The sequence below is a fragment of the Strongylocentrotus purpuratus genome, unplaced genomic scaffold (genome assembly GCF_000002235.5).
Source record: "Strongylocentrotus purpuratus isolate Spur 01 unplaced genomic scaffold, Spur_5.0 spur5_scaffold_6, whole genome shotgun sequence".
NCBI lineage: Eukaryota > Metazoa > Echinodermata > Echinoidea > Camarodonta > Strongylocentrotidae > Strongylocentrotus > Strongylocentrotus purpuratus.
The window spans coordinates 22,082,630-22,103,917 of record NW_022145612.1 but is presented as its reverse complement, the minus strand read 5'-3'; the positions used below and the strand labels follow the sequence as shown (position 1 = coordinate 22,103,917).

Below are 21,288 nucleotides of genomic sequence, written 5' to 3'. Positions count from 1 at the left end.
CTGTTTCATATTAAGTGACTGTATCAACACTTCCTCTCTGCTATAAGTGTATTTTCTGTTGTTCACATTGGGGAATTTCACTACGGAATTGTACAATGAACCATTTGTGCTATCTATGGATCATGTCAACACTTCAGAGACATTTTCGATCACTTGTTGAAACTTTTATCCCTTCTTTCATTTTCAGTCATTCTTTCTCATAATAGAAAAACTGCTGTAGTTGTCTTGTCACAAGTACTTTTGTTTTGTATTCATGATGACAGAGAGACAAAAACAGTTAGGATTCCCAACTTTCATTGCCCACATGTATATTTGTAGTACCACCATCTTTCAAAACCAACAATCTTTCAGATAGTTTTCCTTGAATTTCATTAAAGTAGTCACCCAAAGAATCAAAAGTGTTTTGAATTGATGCAAATTTGATATCATTGCAAAGGGGAAGCCTTACTGATCATATATAACAACTTCCCTCTTCAAATATGTTTGGGGCCCGCAGTATTCTTCTCTCAAAAATGTTAATTTTGAGATTTTCTGCCTTCAGCGGTCCTCCGTAGAGCGTCAAGATCCGTGACGTCACATATGAGACACAGCTAGCCACAAAATTGCATTTTACACTTCCATGATATTGATATGATTTTTCAGAAAATTATTTGTGTTTTTCATAACTTGTCCATGATTATCAGTTGTCATGAATTTTCTTCGGGTGACTACTTTAATGGACAATGAAAACAGATATGATTGAAGAAGTTCGTGTAGATACATTAATATTTAATATCACAGGTGGCATGTGGATAGCAGAATATTGATTTGGAATCTCAAATGCCCTTTTAGTGGCTTTCACCCTCTTTCTCTTATCCGTACTTTGTACTAGTTTCCATGTGGCGATCACTATTTCCTGTAGATATATTAAAGAACTTTTCATGAAATCATAAGCAACATGTATGGCCGAACATTCTTCATTCATGTGCATTTTTAGTAATAATCTGAGACCGTGATTCAATCTCATGATTACACTCAAATGTGTGTAGTTTCTGTGAAGCTTCAAAGGCTCAATCCTCTCATTATTTCACCATGTTTGTCTGTGCATACAAGCTAATCAGATCTATGTGATAAAAAAGTTAATCTAAACAGAGGTTTTGACTGAGAATTGTTTACAGTAGCGTTTGGTAGACCACAAAAGAAGATGCCTCCTATTTGTTGTTCCGTATATCTGGGAGATTATGTGATGGTATTAATTCAAAGCTCTCAGGATTTCCTAGGAGCTCTAGTTGTAGAATTTCAGCTACAGTCTGTTTCTCTATGTAAAATACCTTATGAATTATTTAATTAAAATTACACCAGTGATGTTATATTTGGGATAGCCTTTTCATATTCTTGTTTAACGATGGCGTTTTTTCTGCAGTAGATTTTTATTCATGTCACAGAATGATCTAGCCTTTTTTTATTTTTACATGCTTGTGTTTTAAAAAAGAGAAAAGAGAGAGAAAAAAAAAACATATCATATAATTATACATTACACAAAAATATGTCTACTCATCATCAAATGCTGCTTTATAATGCAGAGAGAGAGAAAAAAACACATATCCAATCTCTCTTTGATTTTTTAAACTCGGTTTTTGAAATCAAAAAAATTGTATGCCCTTTTCAAAGTACAAAATTATAAATTTTAAGAATACCTCTCTTTCATTTTCCCATGCGAATGACTTTTCTTGTACATGTAGTTCATGAAACATTTATTTCAGTCACAGTTTGCTTAGTGTCACCCTTGATATTTATGCATTTTGTTTTTCATTCATATTCATTAAAAGGTCTCTACTCTCTTCATTCAAATTAGCATCTGCGAACCCCCCCCCCCCCAAAAAAAAAAAAAAAAAAAAAAAAAATCTTTCTACATCAGTATTTAGATAGTAATAGAATATGAATACTTGGACTTCAAATGTATTCTTCATAGCGCATAGAGATATGCGATTATGTGATAAACAAAAACATTTAGTTATTGTTATAATTATATTTTTTGCCTTAAAGGTATTACAAAGTTTTGGGAAATTTTGAAAATTGGGTGGATGGTGATTCTTTACAATTTTGATATATTTGGATGCTCCTGTAGATGTATTATAAGTACTGGAAAATTTAGCCCCTAAAACACTCTGATTTGGAGGAAAATTAAATATCAACATTTACCGGTGCTCCCGGTAAATTTTGATAAATTTTAAATGGCGCCTACGGCCGAACAATGGTAGCTGCGACCATGAAAATCTCAGAATATGTTGTGATATATTATTTCCAAACGGGAATAGCTAATCGGTCGATTTTAGTCAATTAAGAAATATTGTTGTATAGCTTAATTAACATCTTGATCTTGAGAGGGAGCTATACAACATAAAGAGTTTATTATTCACAATTTCATAACTTTAGACTCAATTTCAACCGCGACAACGATCACAGAATATTGTAGGATCGCATATGCTTCTAATATGTTCATTTGAACCAAATTCATGACCCCATACCAAAACTTTGTATAACCTTTAACAGAAAGATAAGAAGTTACCGCCCGGAGCAGGCAATGGCAAACATGGATACGTACCTGATGATGATGAAGATCTAGATGAGTGAGTTTTACCTTTTTTTTTCTTTCAAGGTGTATTTAGATCTCTAAAACCCCTTTCAAACTGGCCTGATTTTCATTGGATGCATCCCGACGCATCCGATGAAACGGCCACTATGAATGGTACAAAGGAGAAAAAGCCGATAGAATAGCCGATAAAAAGAAGAGAAATAGGCAATTAAATTCTCCTGCTTAAGAGCAGGAGAAATTCTTTTTCTATCGGTGTGACACCGATCAAACGGCCACTGTGAATGCGTTCGGGAGAAAACACTAATTAAAAGGCGGATGAAAATGGTCAAAGGTCGCAGTGTACGCACGCTTTATCGTAACCAGCTGTGTTTATTGGATTTTGTTGCGCATGCTCTATGCTAACTAGATGGGGTGCGGGCTTAATAATTGCGCAATAATTCTACACTGCCGGCAAGGGCTCGCCACAGCGAGTGCATTTCACCCGCAGTATGAAAAGGATAGCAGGGAAAGCGGCGGTTTTACCTTTGTTTACATCAGGAAAATTCAATCAGTATTTACATCGGTGTGAGTATCGATAGGAGCACTATGAAAGGGGGTATAATTAACCTTTACCAAGTATATCTAGAATGAAACGTTTCACAGAGGAAATAGTAAAACAATATATGTAGTAGAAAGAAAAAAAAAGGTCCAAAACAATTCATGTGGGAGTGGTTTTCATCAATGAGTAATGTTTGTATTCCAGCTGTCCTTCAGAGGATAAGTTTTATAAGATGAAGGATGAAATCAACATTATATTGCTGTGAGTTGTCTAGAAATGAATATGATTTCTATTAATTAAGAAGAAGCTTGCACGAGATCAAATTCTGTAAAAGATTGTATTATTTTCATTCTTTGTTCATGTAAAAACTGTCACGGAACCTGCATGGCTCTTTTGTAAAGACAGTTTGTAGCAAATTTGCAACATTAAGCAGACATTTTATTGTTTCATATAAAGCTCTATCAGTATTTTAAATGAATATAAAAATGTAAACAAATAAAAATGAATATAAAAAATTGAAAACTAATATAAATGAATTTGAAAAATGAAATGAATATAAAAAGCTGAACAATTATATTAATATAAAAAGTTAAAAAATGAAATAAATATAAAAAGTTGAAAAATTAAATGAATATAAAAATTTGAAAACATAGTAGTTGACCAATCAAGATGTGACAATGTTCCTCTTTCAGAGCTGTGTATGAGCCTCTCTGGACTACGGATGGGGGACCCCCTGACAGACCCGTAGCGGTACAGAAATACAGCATTGATGACTTCATGCTACAAAAAGTACTAGGAAAAGGCAGCTTTGGCAAAGTAAGTTCCACCTAAATTTGTACAATTGTGAAATAGTAGATATAGTTATTTATGTCAATTGATGACTTATATTTAAATTGATTCCAGCCTTCACTTGTTTGTTGGTTGCTCCAGAAGGTAAAACAATGTATGTGATACTTTCATGTTTTTGTTTTTTGTTGTAAAATCAGTTTGCTTCTTCTCAACAGAAGGGGCCGTTTTAGAAATAAAAATCATTGTCATCGACACCAGTAATACAGTCAGGTTTCTCAGACAGGATTAACCCATGTCCTAATTGATATAAATATGGCTTTGCAACATCGTAGGTGGGTGATTAGTGAAGACTTAAGAATTTCGCTGGTCAAAGGTTGTTTTTTTCTTTCTGAAATCCCTCACATTTGATGTTGGCATCAAGGGTGTTATGCACCTGTGAGAACCCTGGATGCAACTGGTTACAGATTTTTTTAAAACAGGTCAAAATAGCTTTAGTTTTTTTTTTAAAGCCCCACTGTACTACTTATACATGTAGCTACTTGCGCCCTCTATATAGCAAACAATGCCTAATCGGTGCCTGTTGGTCCCCCATGATTCCCTTTTCCTCATGTTAATTGAAAGCTGATTTGATGAGATAACCACCTGTCAGTGACCTTGCAGGGAGGTCCAATTTCCCCTGGCCAAACTAGTGCAGACCGGCTTTAAACAGAGGAGCCAGGAGGTGGAAAGGTGCCATCTTGGATTGTACAGGCAACACGACATCAAGAGCAACTTTTTTGTTCTTACAATTCACCATCATCCTGCATTTTTTAAAATTTATATTCTTTTTTTCAATTCAGGTTATGTTAGCTGAGCAGAAAGGAACCAAAAAGTACTTTGCTATTAAGGCTCTTAAGAAGGAGGTCGTACTGGAGGACGATGACATCGAGTGCACCATGGTTGAGAGACACGTTCTAGGGCTGGCCTGGGCCCATCCATTCCTTACTCATCTATACTGCACCTTCCAGAGCAAGGCAAGTTCTTCAGTCCGCGTTTCAATATCACCCGTTTTGTAGCCAGAAGGGCGTTCACCTTTTAAAAAATCATATGAGCTAATGCCCTTCTGGCTCCAAACAGACGATAAAGTAAATGAGTACTTAGTAGGAAGGAATTCCTTGAATGGTTGAGCCCTTATTGTTGTTATTAAAAGCTGAAGTGATTATCATACTTAGGGCTTTTAATTCTCATGAAAGAGTGATTCCTTTTTGGTTACATGATTTTTTGAGGACATCACATCAGTATAACATACTTGTAGATGGATTTTTGAAGATACTAATAATTAGAACCAATAGAATGGTCAAGATTTATTTGGGCAGAACACAAAATAATCTAGAAAGAAACTGACTAGTGTCATGTACAGCCATGTGTTTATTCCATCGCTTTATCTTTTGAAGACGTAGAAGAAGACACTTTGGGATTAATGACTTTGGAAAGGCATATATAATGAAAATGAAACCATCGCCAAGAGGAAATAGCAAGTTATTAACCTTTATGTAGATGTCGTGGTAGATTATCTGATCACACTTTCCTTTCCCCTAAGGATAATCTTACCGATTTTATGTAGTGGATGAAAGAAGATTTACTTTGCAGGTAGCATGAATTTGTATGAAATCAGACTCTAGGAGGAGTGTTATGGATAATTTGATGCAAAAAGTTAATAGAAACTACTTATTTCAACAATTGGTGGTTTATGCAAAATAGTACTGCCAGGGAAGAAAAAGAAACGGTTGTAAGGTGAAAATCAGTGATTACAGCTTGTCTTAAGGTTTTCTGAACGGATTGCATTTCTTGAGAATCTGGCTTAACCCTATTTTAACTGGGCTATTTCAGACCAGGTTTTTACTTGGGGGGGGGGGGGGGGTCAATTTGACCCCCCCTTAAGATCTCGGCCGTTTCACGGCCGATCGCTGCAAAAATTTGCATACATGTCAAGTGAAGTGTATAGAATACTATGGTAATTTCAATTTTTTGAAAAATTCACTCATTTACATATTTATGGTAATTTATGCAAATAAGGTCATAAAATTGACATTTTTGCCCATAAATCATACATTATTGATATTTAAGCATTCTTTTTCACTACATATATTTGTTAGACCATTTGGAATAATAATACTACACAAAAAATTAGAAGAGCCAGGTTATTCCTTATGTTATCTCTTGTTTTGATAATTTCTTATGTATTTCATTGTTTTTTCAACTTATGTATTTCATTGTTTTTGTTGTTTTATTTGATTTATAACTACAATTCAACTATTTTGACCCTAAAACAAACACCCAAACTTTAAACAAGACTAAATAACCAATGTTTTATCTCTTTTTAGGAAAAATGACATTTCCATATGTTTTGTACACAAATCACAAAAATGAGCGATTTTTGGGCTGACATGCAACAACAAAATGTCACGTGACTCCGTAACTATACGTCCGATTTTCGAAAAAATTGTTTTAAAAGATGCGTAAGACTCGAAAGAAAAAAGTCATGAAAGGAAAATTTTATATCTGCCGCGGTTTCGGAGTAGTCGCGAAATTTCTACAGGGGGGGGGTCAAATTGACCCCCCCCCCCCCAGTTAACGTAGGGTTAAATTGGTTCATTTATTCATCTTGCAGTAGAAGGGTTTTGAACCCCACAATATAAAGAAAGTAGCAAAACCTTGTTGTAAGTCTCATCCATTGAAATGCACAATTACTGTGTTTTGCATATATTGTACATTTTCTTTGAAAAATTGATGACTCAAGAGTGTGAAGTTGGTCTGGTTCCAGCAAAATTTATTGTACCTCCACTTCAAAACACATATTTAAAAATTTATTGTTAAACTATTAAAAGCCCACTGTACTACTTGTAGCTACTTGCTCCCTCTATATAGAAAATAATACCTATAAAGCAGTGCCTGTTGGTTCCCCATGATCCTCTTTTTCTTATGTTAATTGAGAGCTGAGTTGATGAGATAGCCACCCGTCAGTGACCACGCTGGGTGGTCTAATCCCTCCTGGCCAAACTAGTACAGACAGGCTTTAATACTTATATTATCGGGAGTGGAAAGCATCTTATTTTCTAGATGTTAAAGTTCGTAGAAGCTTAATACTAATTTTCTTTACCCTTCTGTGGTTGATTTTTACAGGAGCATTTGTTCTTTGTGATGGAGTACTTGAATGGTGGTGATCTCATGTTCCATATACAGTCCTCACTACGCTTTGAAGAAAAGAGAGCTAGGTAATGAAATTATCTTCTCTCATCAACTTTGTCTACGTTCAACTTTTAATTTTTTTGCTTTGACAATGAAGGAAAGTACTATGATATAGAACATTATAGTTTTTCTCAAAAACAAAAAAAATTAGTCCAGTTTTACATATAGATAAATATGAAAAATCATTTGCAAGTATTTGATGTGTACAATTGCATTCTTCTGCAGTGTTTGTGAGTGCAATTTACCATCTGTTAATAGGAGTACAGTGTAGTTAAAACAATTACAATATGATATTTAGGATAAAAGTCATTCAAACTTTATCATTGTAATTTATTCCATATTCTGTCAATGTCCGAGTATTGCTCTGCTTTGTGTTTTCTGAACAGTGGCATGTTCCTCTCTTGGGTGGGTCGAGGATCCTATGTGCCATAGCTAGTTGAGAGAGATACTTGTGTCATCAGGGGGCTGTTTCACATCGACTAAGATCGACTTAAGTTGGACTTAGAACTATGGCTGGCCATTCATGCCACTGGTTACTATCACCATTGGTCTCTCAAGGGACGTCACATTTTTAATTCAAGTTGTATTTAAGACTTGGACTCATAATTGGTTGCGATTTATGCCCTTTAAAAGTCTTAACTAGATGGAAAATTAGATGGAAAAAACCTTAGACTTTATGATCTTTAGATATTTTTCCTTCAATAATGGACTATCAAAAAAAGTAAGTTCTGTAAATTTGTGACCACGATTTGTATGTCCCTTGAGTAACCAATGCCAGGAATAGTTAGAGGGACTAGTGGCATGAACAGCCTGCCATAGTTCAAGTCCAACTTAAGTCGATCTTAGTCTTTGTGAAACACTCCCAGGGAGTTGCTTCTGATTGATCTGTCATTTCATGGAGGAAACTATTCAGAGCTCTATGATTTAACCTTTGACCGCACTCATGCACACCTGTCACAACTATCACTCTCAGTTTGCTATGGTGTGTGCCGTTGTTTCCTATTAAAGAATACCATAGCAGAGATCGGGGGTCGATCGGGGGTCGATCGGGGGTCAGTGACACAAAGACGTAACTCCATTTTGGCCATTTTGAGAAAAATTGGTTTATGTGTCACTGAGCACTTGGGCCTTAAGGAGTTAAGTCTATGTTTCACTAGCCATTGACTTCCATTGGGTGTTTGGTGGAGTTAAGTCTTTGTGTTTCCTTGAAAGCCCACAATTTCTTGAACATTTTGATATCAAATACTCATTTTGGCAAAATATGGAGTTATGTCTTTGTGTCACTGAACCCTCATGATGTTGTATTATGCTATTTCTAGGTTCTATGCAGCTGAGATCATCTGTGGCCTGCAGTTCCTTCACAAGAGGGGTATCATCTACCGAGACTTGAAGCTGGATAACGTCCTACTGGACCGGGATGGCCACATCAAGATCGCTGACTTTGGTATGTGCAAGCAGAACATCACAGGAGAAACAAAGGCCAGTACTTTCTGTGGAACGCCCGATTACATTGCCCCAGAGGTAAGTCGAAGGACATCGTCATTAAAGATATTGTAACAAGTTTCTAAAGATTTGCTTGGATAAGGAGTAGCATCGAAGAACAGCACTTTTTCACACCAGAAGCTTTGTACCCAAATATAGAGATTAGGAGCTGGGTCCATGGTAAGAAAAAATTAATAGCTAGATTAAATTTCAGCTTATTCCAAAGGAACATTGATTTGCATAACGTCTATATACAGTGATAATCCTTTTGATATGTATTTATAGTGTTCTTCTTTTGAATATAACTGGCACCAAAAGCACATTTTGAATAATTATGAGCAACATAATTGCTGATCTAGTTATGTCTATGTATCCAATAACTATATGCAAAAAGTCAGCAGACCTGGTCAATTGAAAATGTATTATTGGGTTAAACAAATTAGACAGTAAATAAATCAGGGATTTATGTATTATACATATATACAAAAAAAAAAAAAAATTAAAACATCAATTATTGTAGCAGTTTACAATATACAATCAAATATACAGTGAATTCACTGAAATCAATGAACTGTCAGGCTGATAATACAAACATATGCATATGTCAATCACTTGGTAAAAAGATTTTTCAACCGAAACCACTTTTTTGACAATTTTGAAAACTGTTTTTATGACCCGTTCTTCTGTTTTAACCCAGATTCTGAAGGGCCAGAAGTATGCTGCCTCTGTTGACTGGTGGTCATTTGGTGTCCTGCTGTATGAAATGTTGATTGGTCAATCCCCATTCCACGGTGAAGATGAAGATCAATTGTTTGATTGTATCCTCCACGATGCTCCTCATTTTCCAAGATGGCTGACCAAAGATGCACATAGCTGCTTAATACAGGTAAGCATCAATCACTCCCAGACTTCTCACAGGGGATTCCAAATTAAATCAAATATTATCTGCTGAGGACCAGACTGGTGTTAACTCATGTACTTAAAGAGAAGGTTGAGTTCTGGGGAAGTGGTGAAAACAATTAGTGAGCATTATCATTGTTATTATGCAAGTGTGGAAGAACATCAGAGTAAAAATGTACCCTGAGAAGCATGGCTCTTCAAATGCCTTCATACTCTCAATATGACAGGTAATAGTTTTAAAAATGAGGCCTGATTTTTATGCCACATGTTTGTGTAGTCCCATATACATCTTTCTGTGTACAGTGCTTGTTACTACCAAGACTGGGCCAAATTTCTTATCAATTTGATGACTCCAGAACCTTGCAGTACACACCAATACTTATATGCTACATGATAAACTTTTTTTGATCGATTGCATACCGTTTCTTTCACAATGCAATGGCCTGACCAGAACTCAACTTTATCTTTAAACACAGAGTTAATCTTGCAGCTTCCCAGGGGTACTTGTACAAAAAAATCTATTAATAAGCTACATGTATACTCTGTTACTAGTGCTGAAATCATTTCCGTGATATGAACCATAGGTTCTCAACTTAAAATAATTATGTTTTAATACAATAACTCTCTATATTCTGTCTCTCTTTGATTACAGTTGTTGGAACGCACTCCTGAGGTCCGACTTGGAGTCAAGGGTGATGTTCGAGCACATCAGTTCTTCAAATCCATTGACTTTGAGAAGCTAGAAAGGAGAGAACTTCCACCACCATTCAAGCCCAAAATTGTAAGTTTTGAAATCTTCTTTCATATATTACATAAAATGATATAACTATGTATGATGAAATGTATATGAAAGAACATGAAAATACTTTACATGAAATGTTTATATATGTATAATAATGTTTTTTTTTTCATATCCATGTAGCCACTCAGTCACATTTTGTTTACTTGAATTGCAGACATTTTGTTAGAATAAAGTGCATGTTATTGTCAGCCATAGTAAGAAGCCAATTCAACAACTTTTCCTAAATTAACATGTTTTCTAGCATTGATTAGGTATGCTTCAACTGGTGTTATTGTAATTGAAAAAAATATCTTCTGTATTGATTCATGTTATTACTAAACGATAAGCCGAGTCTCGTGGGAGCTTTTTTTTTCACTGTAAGGATGAATAGTAACTAAGAATGAGAACTAAAAAGCAGGGCTAACCATGTCTAATTTTACATGACACAGTTTAATACAGATAAATGTCCCCCCCCCCCCCCCCTGCTCTAGTCTACTTTATGTGTTATATACTCATCTTCCATACAATTTTTGTAGAGATTGAAGTACCTTAAAGGTACTATGTCCCTTTTGCAGCCAACCTCAAATGCTGTAGAACTTTGCAGGAATTATGAATATGTCATGTATGTCCTATCTGTGAAATTTAAACGTTAGCAGTGTCCTCATATTCAAATTATGCAAGGAAACCTGTTTACTTGCTAGACTTCACTGTCAGACACTATTGAGTGACTGACTGGCTTTTTTCTTCTTTGGTAATAACATACATGAAAAGAGTTGTAAAAGGTACATGAGCATTTGTCTACATCAATAAAACACTTCTTGTGATGGCCAAGATTAAACTGATTGAATATTTGCGCTGCATAAAACGTATGACCATTCGGTACAATCGTCTGAAAATCAAGACTATTACTTTTGGGCTCTATAGCCCTAAAGTCGATTTGACACCTAATAGTCGTTATTTTCCCACTTGAAGACATTTTCAAGCCCCACCTTTTTTAGGGAAGTTCTAAATTAGTATTATCTTTCAAATGCAGTTGGAATTTAACTTTTTCATTTTTTTGGCCTGCAAATGGGACATAGTACCTTTAAAGGGATTCGGTAACTTCGTCTTAGATCCTTTAGAAATAATCCTTGATTTAACTCGTGCTGCAATGACAATTATAAACCTTTAGGTCAGTCAGGAACTCCATGACTTTTACAAGCCGATCGTCTGTCCGATTATCAAGATATTAATGATTGGAATTACAAATTTTGAAAACCGTTCACCAAACAGTTTTCATAACACTACAGTCTATTAGGGAAAACGAGTATGGTAAAACCGATCACTCAAAGATTTTTACTTTTTTGAGGCACTTCTTGATCATTTTGAAGCGCGATTTTTTTTTAGGGCTTCAATATTACACCATATCACAGACACTGGTAACATGTAGGACCGTGTATCTCAGATTCAACATTGTTAAACGATCCCTTTAAGCACCCCTTTGGATGGATATATGCAGTTTTCAAAAAATGTCATTGTTATTATCTTATCTTCCGCAATCACTAGAAAAGCGATGGTGACGCCAGCAACTTTGACCCCGAGTTCACCATGGAGAAAGTGGCCCTCTCCCCTACAGACACCTCCATGCTCAGCTCCATCAATCAACGTCAATTCCGTGGTTTCTCCTTCACCAACCCCACCATGGCAGAGAAATAGACGCTAGAGAGTCGGAGAACCGCTTTCTCCAAAGACAGAACCCCCTCCTTATAACCCTGTGTTGGATTACCAGGCTTCGTGTTGAGAAAGTAACCTGTGGCGAGCAGAAAGCCATCGTGAGAGCTGATACCATCTTAGACTTGTCAACTGAGAGAGCAACAAATGGCCAACATGATATTTGAGTATCAACAACTATCCCCTTCCCCACACCCTCCCCGCCCCCCTCTTCAAACTTGGAGGGACACCCTAGTTTCACTCTTTGAGCACTACTAGTTCTTTTCTGTTTGTATACTGCCGCCGTCATTGGCATTCTTAGGGTTTTGGTGACCCTGTCTTCTCCGTTCCTACACTCACTCATCAGCTCCAGGCTGCCTCATGCGTTCATCATCGTCATCCTCATCATCCTCATCATCATCATCCTAATCATCATCATCCTCATCATCATCATCCTCATCCTCATCATCATCATTATCATCATCACCATCATCATCACTATCCCGAGAGTGATACGAAGCTGATGAAGCTAGATGTACATTATACTTTCTGAGTGGTAGGTTTCTACATATTGGGATGATGAAGATTAATCCCAGGATTGTCCATGATGTACCCTCAAAGGGAACGAATTATACATGGAAGTTAAGCGGTATCCAAGAGTGGTTGATGGTCAATTGATACATGTGTACGGTGCATATCAACTGCAGATTTTCTACTTAATAAGTAGGTATAGTATAAGTATACTTTTATAGAAATAATAGGCTGTAAGAAGAGAAATAGTATCAAAATCACAAAGGATTTTGATCTGTTCTGTGTGTGTTTCAAGGGGCTCTGGTTCCTCTGTACTGTCACATTGTTTTTGCTATTAATTTTGTTGTATGATGATGTGGTGGTGCAGGGGTTAATATTGAAATCAACTCTTGTCGAATGATTATCTTTGTAAATTTGCAGAATTCATAGAAATTCCATGTTTAGAACACATCCACTTGAGAAATGTTGACCTCTTGAAGGAATCTGATGCTACTACTCTAATACCTCATCTTATCTTCTTTTCTATGTATTTTTTTTTCTTTAGTTAGGTATTAGGTAGTAGGATAGGTATTTGCAATTGATTTTTTGCAAATTTTGATCAAATTAGAGTGGGAGTATCTGATGAAGGCAATGATCAAATAACAAATTCTCAAATGTTGCTTTTGTTACAATGATATTACCTCTTCAAAATAATGAATCCACATCATCTTTGCAATCACCCAAGCCATTTTAACACTTTAATTTTTGAAATCTGTTTGATAAGTGATTAGAATCACTTGAATAATTTGATGCCATTAGATCAATCATTCATTCAGTGAGCCTGGTGTTCAAGAATATTTCTATAAAATCAAGAAAATATAGTTAATATAATTGAAATGAGATGGAATAATATATCTGGTTGTCAAAGAAAATTTACAATTTTTTTTTCTCTTTGAAATGCAATTCAGAACTGCATGTTTTGTACTGGTTGTTTTCAGTTTTACGTATACCAACAAATAATACTCATGCTGAATGTGTTGTGCCTTTCAAACTATTTAGTTAATTCTAAAACAAATGATTAAACATTCCTTGTGATGTACAGTATACATTTCTTTCACTCATTCCTTGGATAAAGGGTGGATTTGAATATATTTTTTGTTGTTGTGAAATGTCATGTACATGTAGATCATGTTGGAGAGAGCCTGCCTCATTATTTGTTAATGTTTCTGTTTTTTTACTTTACAAACTTCACCTATCTTTTATTTTGTGTGTACATTATTTAATATTTCATTATTAGCTCATACTGATATGTATGTGATATTTATGATGAGTCATGGCTTTCAGCTTGGGTCAAAATGAATTCCAAAAGAATTATGAAATCATGCCATATGCACTATACATAATTTGACAATGTTGTGGTAGGAGTAATTTCCTTTCTTTTATAAGATATGTAATGCATGATTACAAAATACCAAATTGCGCATTTGAACATATGAAATTATTTTTGAATACAAAGCTCATTATCTACTCTTGAGTAGAAGAACGAGGTCAAGTTATATATGTATTTCAGTTATTTATTTTGTGGCATTGGAAGTTTAGCTTTACTTTTTTTTTGGGGGGGGGGGGGGTTAAACAAATTCAGTTGGAAAAAAAATATGGGTTAAAGATGAAGGAAATTAAAGACCTTGGCTATGTCTTGATACGATATAAACTACTCAATGATGCCTTTGAATAATGGTGAAAATTTTGTGTCCTTTCTTCTTACAAGACTTTTTCAAAACTTTTCCATGGAATCATGCCTTCTTTAGGCATAACTTGATATTATATGTCATATTCTTTCTTTTTCATACATTTTCAGAGGAATGTGCCTATCATTCTGTGTCTTTGTTTTTTTATATTTACAACCATCTTTCACATTCATTCTCTATAAAAAATTAAAAATTTGATTTAGTGACTAATACCTCTCTTGAAAATAGTAAGTTAATTGAAGTGTCTTTTTTTATCTTATACTTAGTCATATGTCATACTTTGCCATTCACGTTATGTTGATGCTGTAATCCATTCTACTTATATTTACCTTGTATAACCCAAGTATTATGTTATTGCTAACCTATTTGGATTATACAATTAACAGTAGATAAACTTCTGGATTAAAAATGCCAAGGAAGTTTTGGAGATTACCAGTAGTCCAACCTGTATAGTTCAGCCAAGAGTGCTTCATTTCTACATCATCTCCATATGTAGATATCACCACTTTCCAATTCTTATGAAACGAGTAAGCAGTACGATAACATTCGATTTAAGAACATTTTTTTGTAGTTCATACGATTATGAATTTTATAGTTTTGTAACTAATGCAAATCCTTGGATGACTATTAAAATTAACATTAAAAAAATGATATGAAAATATGTTTGATTGTTTAAGATGATAAAAAGTGTTAACTTGTGGAATCAATTTTGTAGGAAAAATATGAAAAGCAAAACGTAGCATTGTATATTTTTGTACATGTATATTGTCATGGTGATTTAAAGCAGTTTGTGTGCTTGAGCGCTGTGTGTAGTTTGTTATAGTTCATTGACATTTTGTATAGGTAACAAAGTATTATACATGAATTTAGGTCAAATAAAAAGAGGATGATGTGATGTTCAGAGCTGGTATCTTTCGTTTGCAGTTTTTTTTCCAACTGCCTTGTGAGGTAAGAACTATTTCTAGATGCCTGCAATATGTCCTATCATATTGTTACAGCAATCATTCTACAAATCCTCCAGCTCAGTCTCATGAAGACCGAGATACATCCTGGTTGTATCTTGTAGCTAAAGATGATAGCATTTAATAGATGGTGGGTCATTTTATGAGATATGCACAAGATTGCAGCATTGTAAGGCATGCTGCATTTTATAGAACTACAGAGAGAGAGAGAGAGAGAGAGAGAGAGAGATAGAATAATATTTGTATTTGTTCTTGTTCATGCAAGTATTGCATCAGTCATTTTTGAATTATGTGTCAGTTTTTTTTCTAGCCATCTTCTTAAACTAATCATGATAGTGAAATTGAAATGCACAATGAATATGATGCAAAATATTTGCAAAATAATCAAAAAAGAAATTATATATATATTTACTGTGTAAGTATATTTGATGGTGACGTATATATAAATATTAGTTTTATAGCACAGAAATGAAGTATGATGAGTATTTGTACAAAAATTATGAATATTTGATGTCTATCTCAATAAATTAAATCGTATGTCAAATGTGTATTGTACAAAACCGAGTTGCAATGAAGATATTTGCAGGATGTATCGTCATATTCTGCTCTCTTAATATTGAAATGTGTGCAGTTAGTATGTCAGATATGCCGTTGTTTCCCGAAAGAAATCGAAAGAATAATCCCAAAGAAGAAATGAAGCCAAGAATTGCATGAAATATATCCCCGAAAGACATGCAAACTAATTTCCCTAGACTTTCAACTATGATGTTATGTAAATTTTACCAAAATATAAATCAATTACAAAGAATTTGAACGTTGAGAAACGTGTGGATATCGCATGTAGATTGTGAATCGTATGCTATGCATTCCATTCCCGATATCGTCCAATCACTTATAATGATACATTTGTGCGTAATTTTGATGTGTCTGTGTAATTGTTAGAAACAACGTAGAATGGAAAATATTTAGGCAATTTTTGAAATCATATGATAACCCTTAGAATTCCCCATGTATAAACTTCAGGATAGCATTTTGAAAACTGTTTATATTTTCGTTTATATAGCGAGAGGTTTTAATAATGGATTATAATTTTGTATGGTGTTTGTGCGGATGTCTCTGTGAAACATACACTAAGGCAAACATGTATGCACAAACATTAAAATAACCACTCATCATATTTTTCAAGATTTTTGGGGGGACAAACTTCTCTGTTGTGAAAAGAAAAGGAAGGATAGTTTTCTGATTCTGTTATATTTTACCCTTTTAATTGTACCAGTAGGTCTTTCAATTTCGGTGAAGTTTAAAAAAATGATTTTTAATCCTACCTCATTGTCCAATATTTTAATTCTAATAGATTGCACTTCCAAGTGAAACATTGACGAGTTTCCTTAATATTTACATTTTTTTTTCAAATCAAGAGGACATTACTGGCAAAATTCCATTACAAGCAGGGAAGTTTGAATCTATAGACGGCAGTTGCTTAATCCTACCATTCATACAGCTACTGCACGTGCATCCATGTTTAATATCAAATGACAAATGATAAATATATCTTTTCCTGGTTTGCAGGATCCGTCTCTATTCTTTTTTGTTTGTTTGTTTGTAAAATAATCCTTTGGCTTTGATAGCCGGATATGAAATCTGATTTTTGTCGCTCTAAACTACATTTGGTGAGGAGAAATGTAGAATGTTAATTGTTGGAAATCCCCCCCCCCCTCCTGTATAAGTAGCGGCATTGCCAGCCAATAAATGTTCACAGTTCAAATAAGTTCTAAGGGATTGTTTGTTGTGCGTACGTGTAAGCATGACTCGTCTTACTTTAAAAAAATGTGGGGAAGAACCAGGATGTTGGGTGCTGTGCACTACCTTGAGGTATGTCTCTTTGTACCATTGATGTCGATGTACATATGCATGATTCACAATCCAAAAATTGAATCTAGATCATGTAGTGATTCCTGCAAGGGAATTATCGTTCTAAATGTTTTGTGATGGTGATAATACAACTCTACTAAACTCTCATGTCCCTTGTATGCTAATCAAACTTGATATCAAACACTGTACAATGTCTACTTAAAAGATTGTATTGAAAAGGTGGCATTAGAAAACTAGTTCACTAATAGATATATTTCACATAGTATATATAATGTATGTCAAATTTTGTGAAAGAAAATTGAAATGCCAATCTTTTGAATCGCCTAAAAGTGAGAAGTATGTTTTGATCTATCTTGGCAGTGTTGATATATATATTTGCAACCATGTACAGTATTTTCGTATGTATTTAAGATTGAAAAACTATGTTAGGCAGTATATTGAAGTAGAACTATATCCAAGAGCACATTCTTTCGTTTCTTCAGACAGGGATAATGGCTGTATTAAAAGTGGAGATGACATACATGCATTGAGTGAATCTATCATCTTTTGTGTCATTAGTTTTCTTTCTTTAAGTGTAAAGGGGAAGTCCACCTCAAATTATCTTGGACTTAATAACAGCAGAAAAATGAGAGGAAAATTGAGCAATATCCGATTAATATTTGGAAAGTTTTGAATTTTTGAATTTTGGAAGTTGTCACCAGTGAAACACAAATAGGCAACACTGAATGTCTTGCAAGCTCCTCTCCAATTCCCTCTGTAACAGAAAATTTCATAACCTTTCATTTTCTGGTTATTGATGACGGAATGGACTTATTTCATACAGAGGTTGTATAAAAAAAATATTTTTAATAATTTGTGTTTGATTGACCACACCTTCAAAAATCCATAACTTTCTTATTTTTAAGAGGTTTTTGCTTAAACTATCACAGACCCGTTCCTCTCATTTTTCTACTTCTTTTAAAACCAACAATATTATCGGGGTGATCTTCCCCTTTAAAGAGCACCAATCACCAATCACCAAGAAGACAAGTAAACTATTGAAAGCTTTTCAATCCTACTTTTCATTTTGCGCTCATCGAACTCACCGCAAGGGCGAAAGTATTTTGCTCATAATGTTTCACGACAGTATACACTAATTCAGAGAATTAAACATGGAAGTGCACCCTCACAGTCGGCTGCCCTGACTGAGGAGCCATCAAGTATACTTAATAATTAGAATATTCCTGATTAGTTCAGGAATGGCCATGCACCTGTCTAATTACATGACACACTGCTGATTGATCTCTTGTTATGCTCTTGGATAGCCCCCAGTTTTGCAGCATGAAGTTCTACAGTGCTCCTAGAAACCATGGAAACAGGAGCGGAATGGTCTATACAGTCTAAGATATACAATTTGTTCTTACTTTAATGAAGAGGAATTTAAATCACACAATTTACACACTTCCAAAATATTACACATCTAGGTAGTAAAATGTCTTGCCATTCTAAAACAAAATGCATTCAAGTATTTAAAAAACAAATGACACAGTAAAACATATTTTTACTCCAAAATGTTACTTTATTTTCAAGACAAAATGTGTATATACACTATATTAAATCTTTCGACAAGGATCTCACTCTCTCAATCATACACACTCACACTCATGTAGCAAGTAAACCTTAGTAAACTAATTTATAACTTTGATATAACCATGAAAAGACACATTGCAAAGCTACGTGTAGCACGTGGCATTATAAGAGATCAATTTAACAGTATTAACCTCTTCCTTTGAACAATAACAACTGAAAAGCATACCGGTATGCCAAATTACCAGATGTACTGATTATCTCATTTCTTACCCAAATAACAGGCTAACAAAATGCTATTCATTCAGATATTGGAGAAAAATAGAGAAATCATAAAGCTCTTATGAGATGGATCTCAAAAAAATGATATGAGAATTTCAATATCAAGGTATATTTTTAAAAAAAGGTAAATTTGAGGAAGTTAAATGTTGGTACATTATAAAAGTTCTTAATAGCAAACTAAGTTTTAATATATTAATCCTCAATTTATATATCATCATATACATCACTTTTTGAGCAACAGATAGCATCAAACCTCATTAGCCAAATCATTACTCAAGATTTACTTTTGATCATCCTTAAAGCTTGTTGCATCACTTGAATGATTGTTACATCAAATTTCTTTCATGTTGCAAGCTTATAGTAAGATTGTTTCATATCGACTGGGAGAGGCTTATTCTGACTTCTTGTTCCTTTTAAATATCATGTCTTCACAATAATAGTAAAGTGTTATAAACCATAAACACAAATAAATTGTCTGAATCGTTAGGGGGAAAAGGAATAACAACTTATTTATCTCATAACAAACCCAGTATCACCTTTCTCTCTCGAGTCCAAACCTTTGTACACCATAAACCAAGTAAAAGGTTTATAAGCTTTAAAAATCAAAGAAATCTGTAAAGAATAAGCTAAATGAAACAATACAAAGTGTCTTCATGTTATTTTATCATTTTTAGAAGTGGAGGCATAATTAGTACGCATCCATTTCGTTTTTTCAAATTCATCTTCTAATGTCATTGCTTCCATCACTATATTTATAACATATTCACTGCATAAGACAGTTATTTGAAAATGTTCCTTCACCTTTAGAATTATAATCTTAATCAATCATCTCGCATAAATTGCTCATCCATTCTTAATGCTGACGACATATATTTTCAATATACAACTTTGGTTAACATTTCTTCTCTAAATGATAGCTTACAAACTTTAAGTTATAAATATATTTATTCTCTGTTATATAAAGTAAAATAAAGATTTAATTGATCAACATAGCAAGAAAACTAAATAGTGAAGCTCCTACATACAATATAATTTGTTTTAACGTATGTGATAGGTAACAAAAAAAAATATGAATCAACGATTGATTTATGTCCCAAGTCATAGGTGATACATGTCGGAAAATCTTAAATGATTGCAATACATATTGATAACAATTTGTTCAGAAGGTTGTAATACTGAGCAAAATTTTGCTGAATCCAGTTTACAGTTTGCACAATAATCAATACAGTGATTAGACAGATTGCACCTCTAGCAGACATAAAAATCATAGCTGTGATATCCACTTAATTTTGCTGCAGTAAACTTGTATTTATCTGATTCAATATTTTTTCACAATTGGTTTTGTTCAACTACTGAAGAAGAAAAAATGCCTTGGATGTCAGTATGAACATGATTTCCTCTCAAAATTTTGGCAAAAATAGTGAAAAAATGTGGTAAGAAAAGGCAACATTGCAAAGTCTGCCAGTATCATTGTGTTTAAATAATGCCATGTCTGTGGCTTTCTGCATTACTTTCAGAGTTACAGAAACAGATATCTCCACGAAAGGCTATAGTCTCTAAAGAAAATTTTGTGCTTTACAGACATGTACTGTAACCATGACCATCCTACTTCTCCATGCATGAAAATGAACCTACAAAAATATATACTGGAGAAGTATAAAAATTGATACGAGATATTATGTAATTTTGTTCTGACTTTGGTAATGCTGCCTCATAAACCTGGTTTGGCTTCCCCCTTGAAGTTGAGGCAGGCTGAGTTGATACAGTATCGAAGGCCGGTCGTCTTAGGACCATCATTGAAAACATGGCCTAAATGGGCACCACACTACAGGCAAAGAGGGAGAAGAAAAAAAATGGCATGGTTATGGTATGGTATAGTATGTTATTTATTATCCAAATCACAATATAAAACAAAACTTACAAAATAGAAAAGAACATAAAATCAAGGATATAGTGAATGGCTTGAAAGCCCACTCAGCTTGGTTAAGATGACAAAACTTGGGCACAAGTAAGGGTGAATGCAAAAAATGTTGGTGCTCTATTCATGAAATAAATGCCGTAGCTGGTGAAGATATTCTACTTTACTGGCTAATTCCCTGGTTGCTCATTCAAAGTTACTCATATTTAAGATTCTTCAAATAATCATAAAAAAGGCTGCCCCCCCCCCCCCCCATAAAAAAAAAAAATACATATGTTAAACATTACTGCAAGATGTATTTCTAACACCAGTAGTGATAACAATTTGTTTCATTTTACTTTATTCATGATGAAAATAAAAGAGGAGAGGGCCTACTTATTTACTAGAAAATACTGAGTTCTAGTTTCTACTCTCTTTGGTGGTTCCTATTCACTTCATTGTACAGTGT

General features: G+C 34.3%; 2 protein-coding genes across 6 annotated transcripts in view; one reads left to right on the top strand and one right to left on the bottom strand.

The window, feature by feature from the left end:
- Positions 1–17,596, top strand: part of LOC582463 (protein kinase C delta type) — a 52,078-nt gene extending 34,482 nt beyond the window's left edge. For both annotated transcript variants that reach the window (XM_030972466.1, XM_030972467.1), the window contains 8 exons: positions 2,533–2,609; positions 3,806–3,929; positions 4,742–4,915; positions 7,065–7,156; positions 8,450–8,651; positions 9,310–9,498; positions 10,165–10,293; positions 11,839–17,596. In XM_030972466.1, the coding sequence (XP_030828326.1) occupies positions 2,533–2,609; positions 3,806–3,929; positions 4,742–4,915; positions 7,065–7,156; positions 8,450–8,651; positions 9,310–9,498; positions 10,165–10,293; positions 11,839–11,988 (1,137 nt within the window). In that variant the 3' untranslated portion in view covers positions 11,989–17,596. The remainder of the gene's footprint in view (positions 1–2,532; positions 2,610–3,805; positions 3,930–4,741; positions 4,916–7,064; positions 7,157–8,449; positions 8,652–9,309; positions 9,499–10,164; positions 10,294–11,838) is intronic.
- A 1,015-nt stretch (positions 17,597–18,611) lies between these two features.
- The window catches only part of LOC105446639 (peptide methionine sulfoxide reductase MsrB), a 28,084-nt gene continuing 25,407 nt past the window's right edge, over positions 18,612–21,288 (bottom strand). For all 4 annotated transcript variants that reach the window (XM_030972468.1, XM_030972469.1, XM_011683682.2 and 1 more), the window contains exon 6: positions 18,612–20,747. In XM_030972468.1, coding sequence (XP_030828328.1) covers positions 20,634–20,747 — 114 coding nt within the window. In that variant the 3' untranslated portion in view covers positions 18,612–20,633. The remainder of the gene's footprint in view (positions 20,748–21,288) is intronic.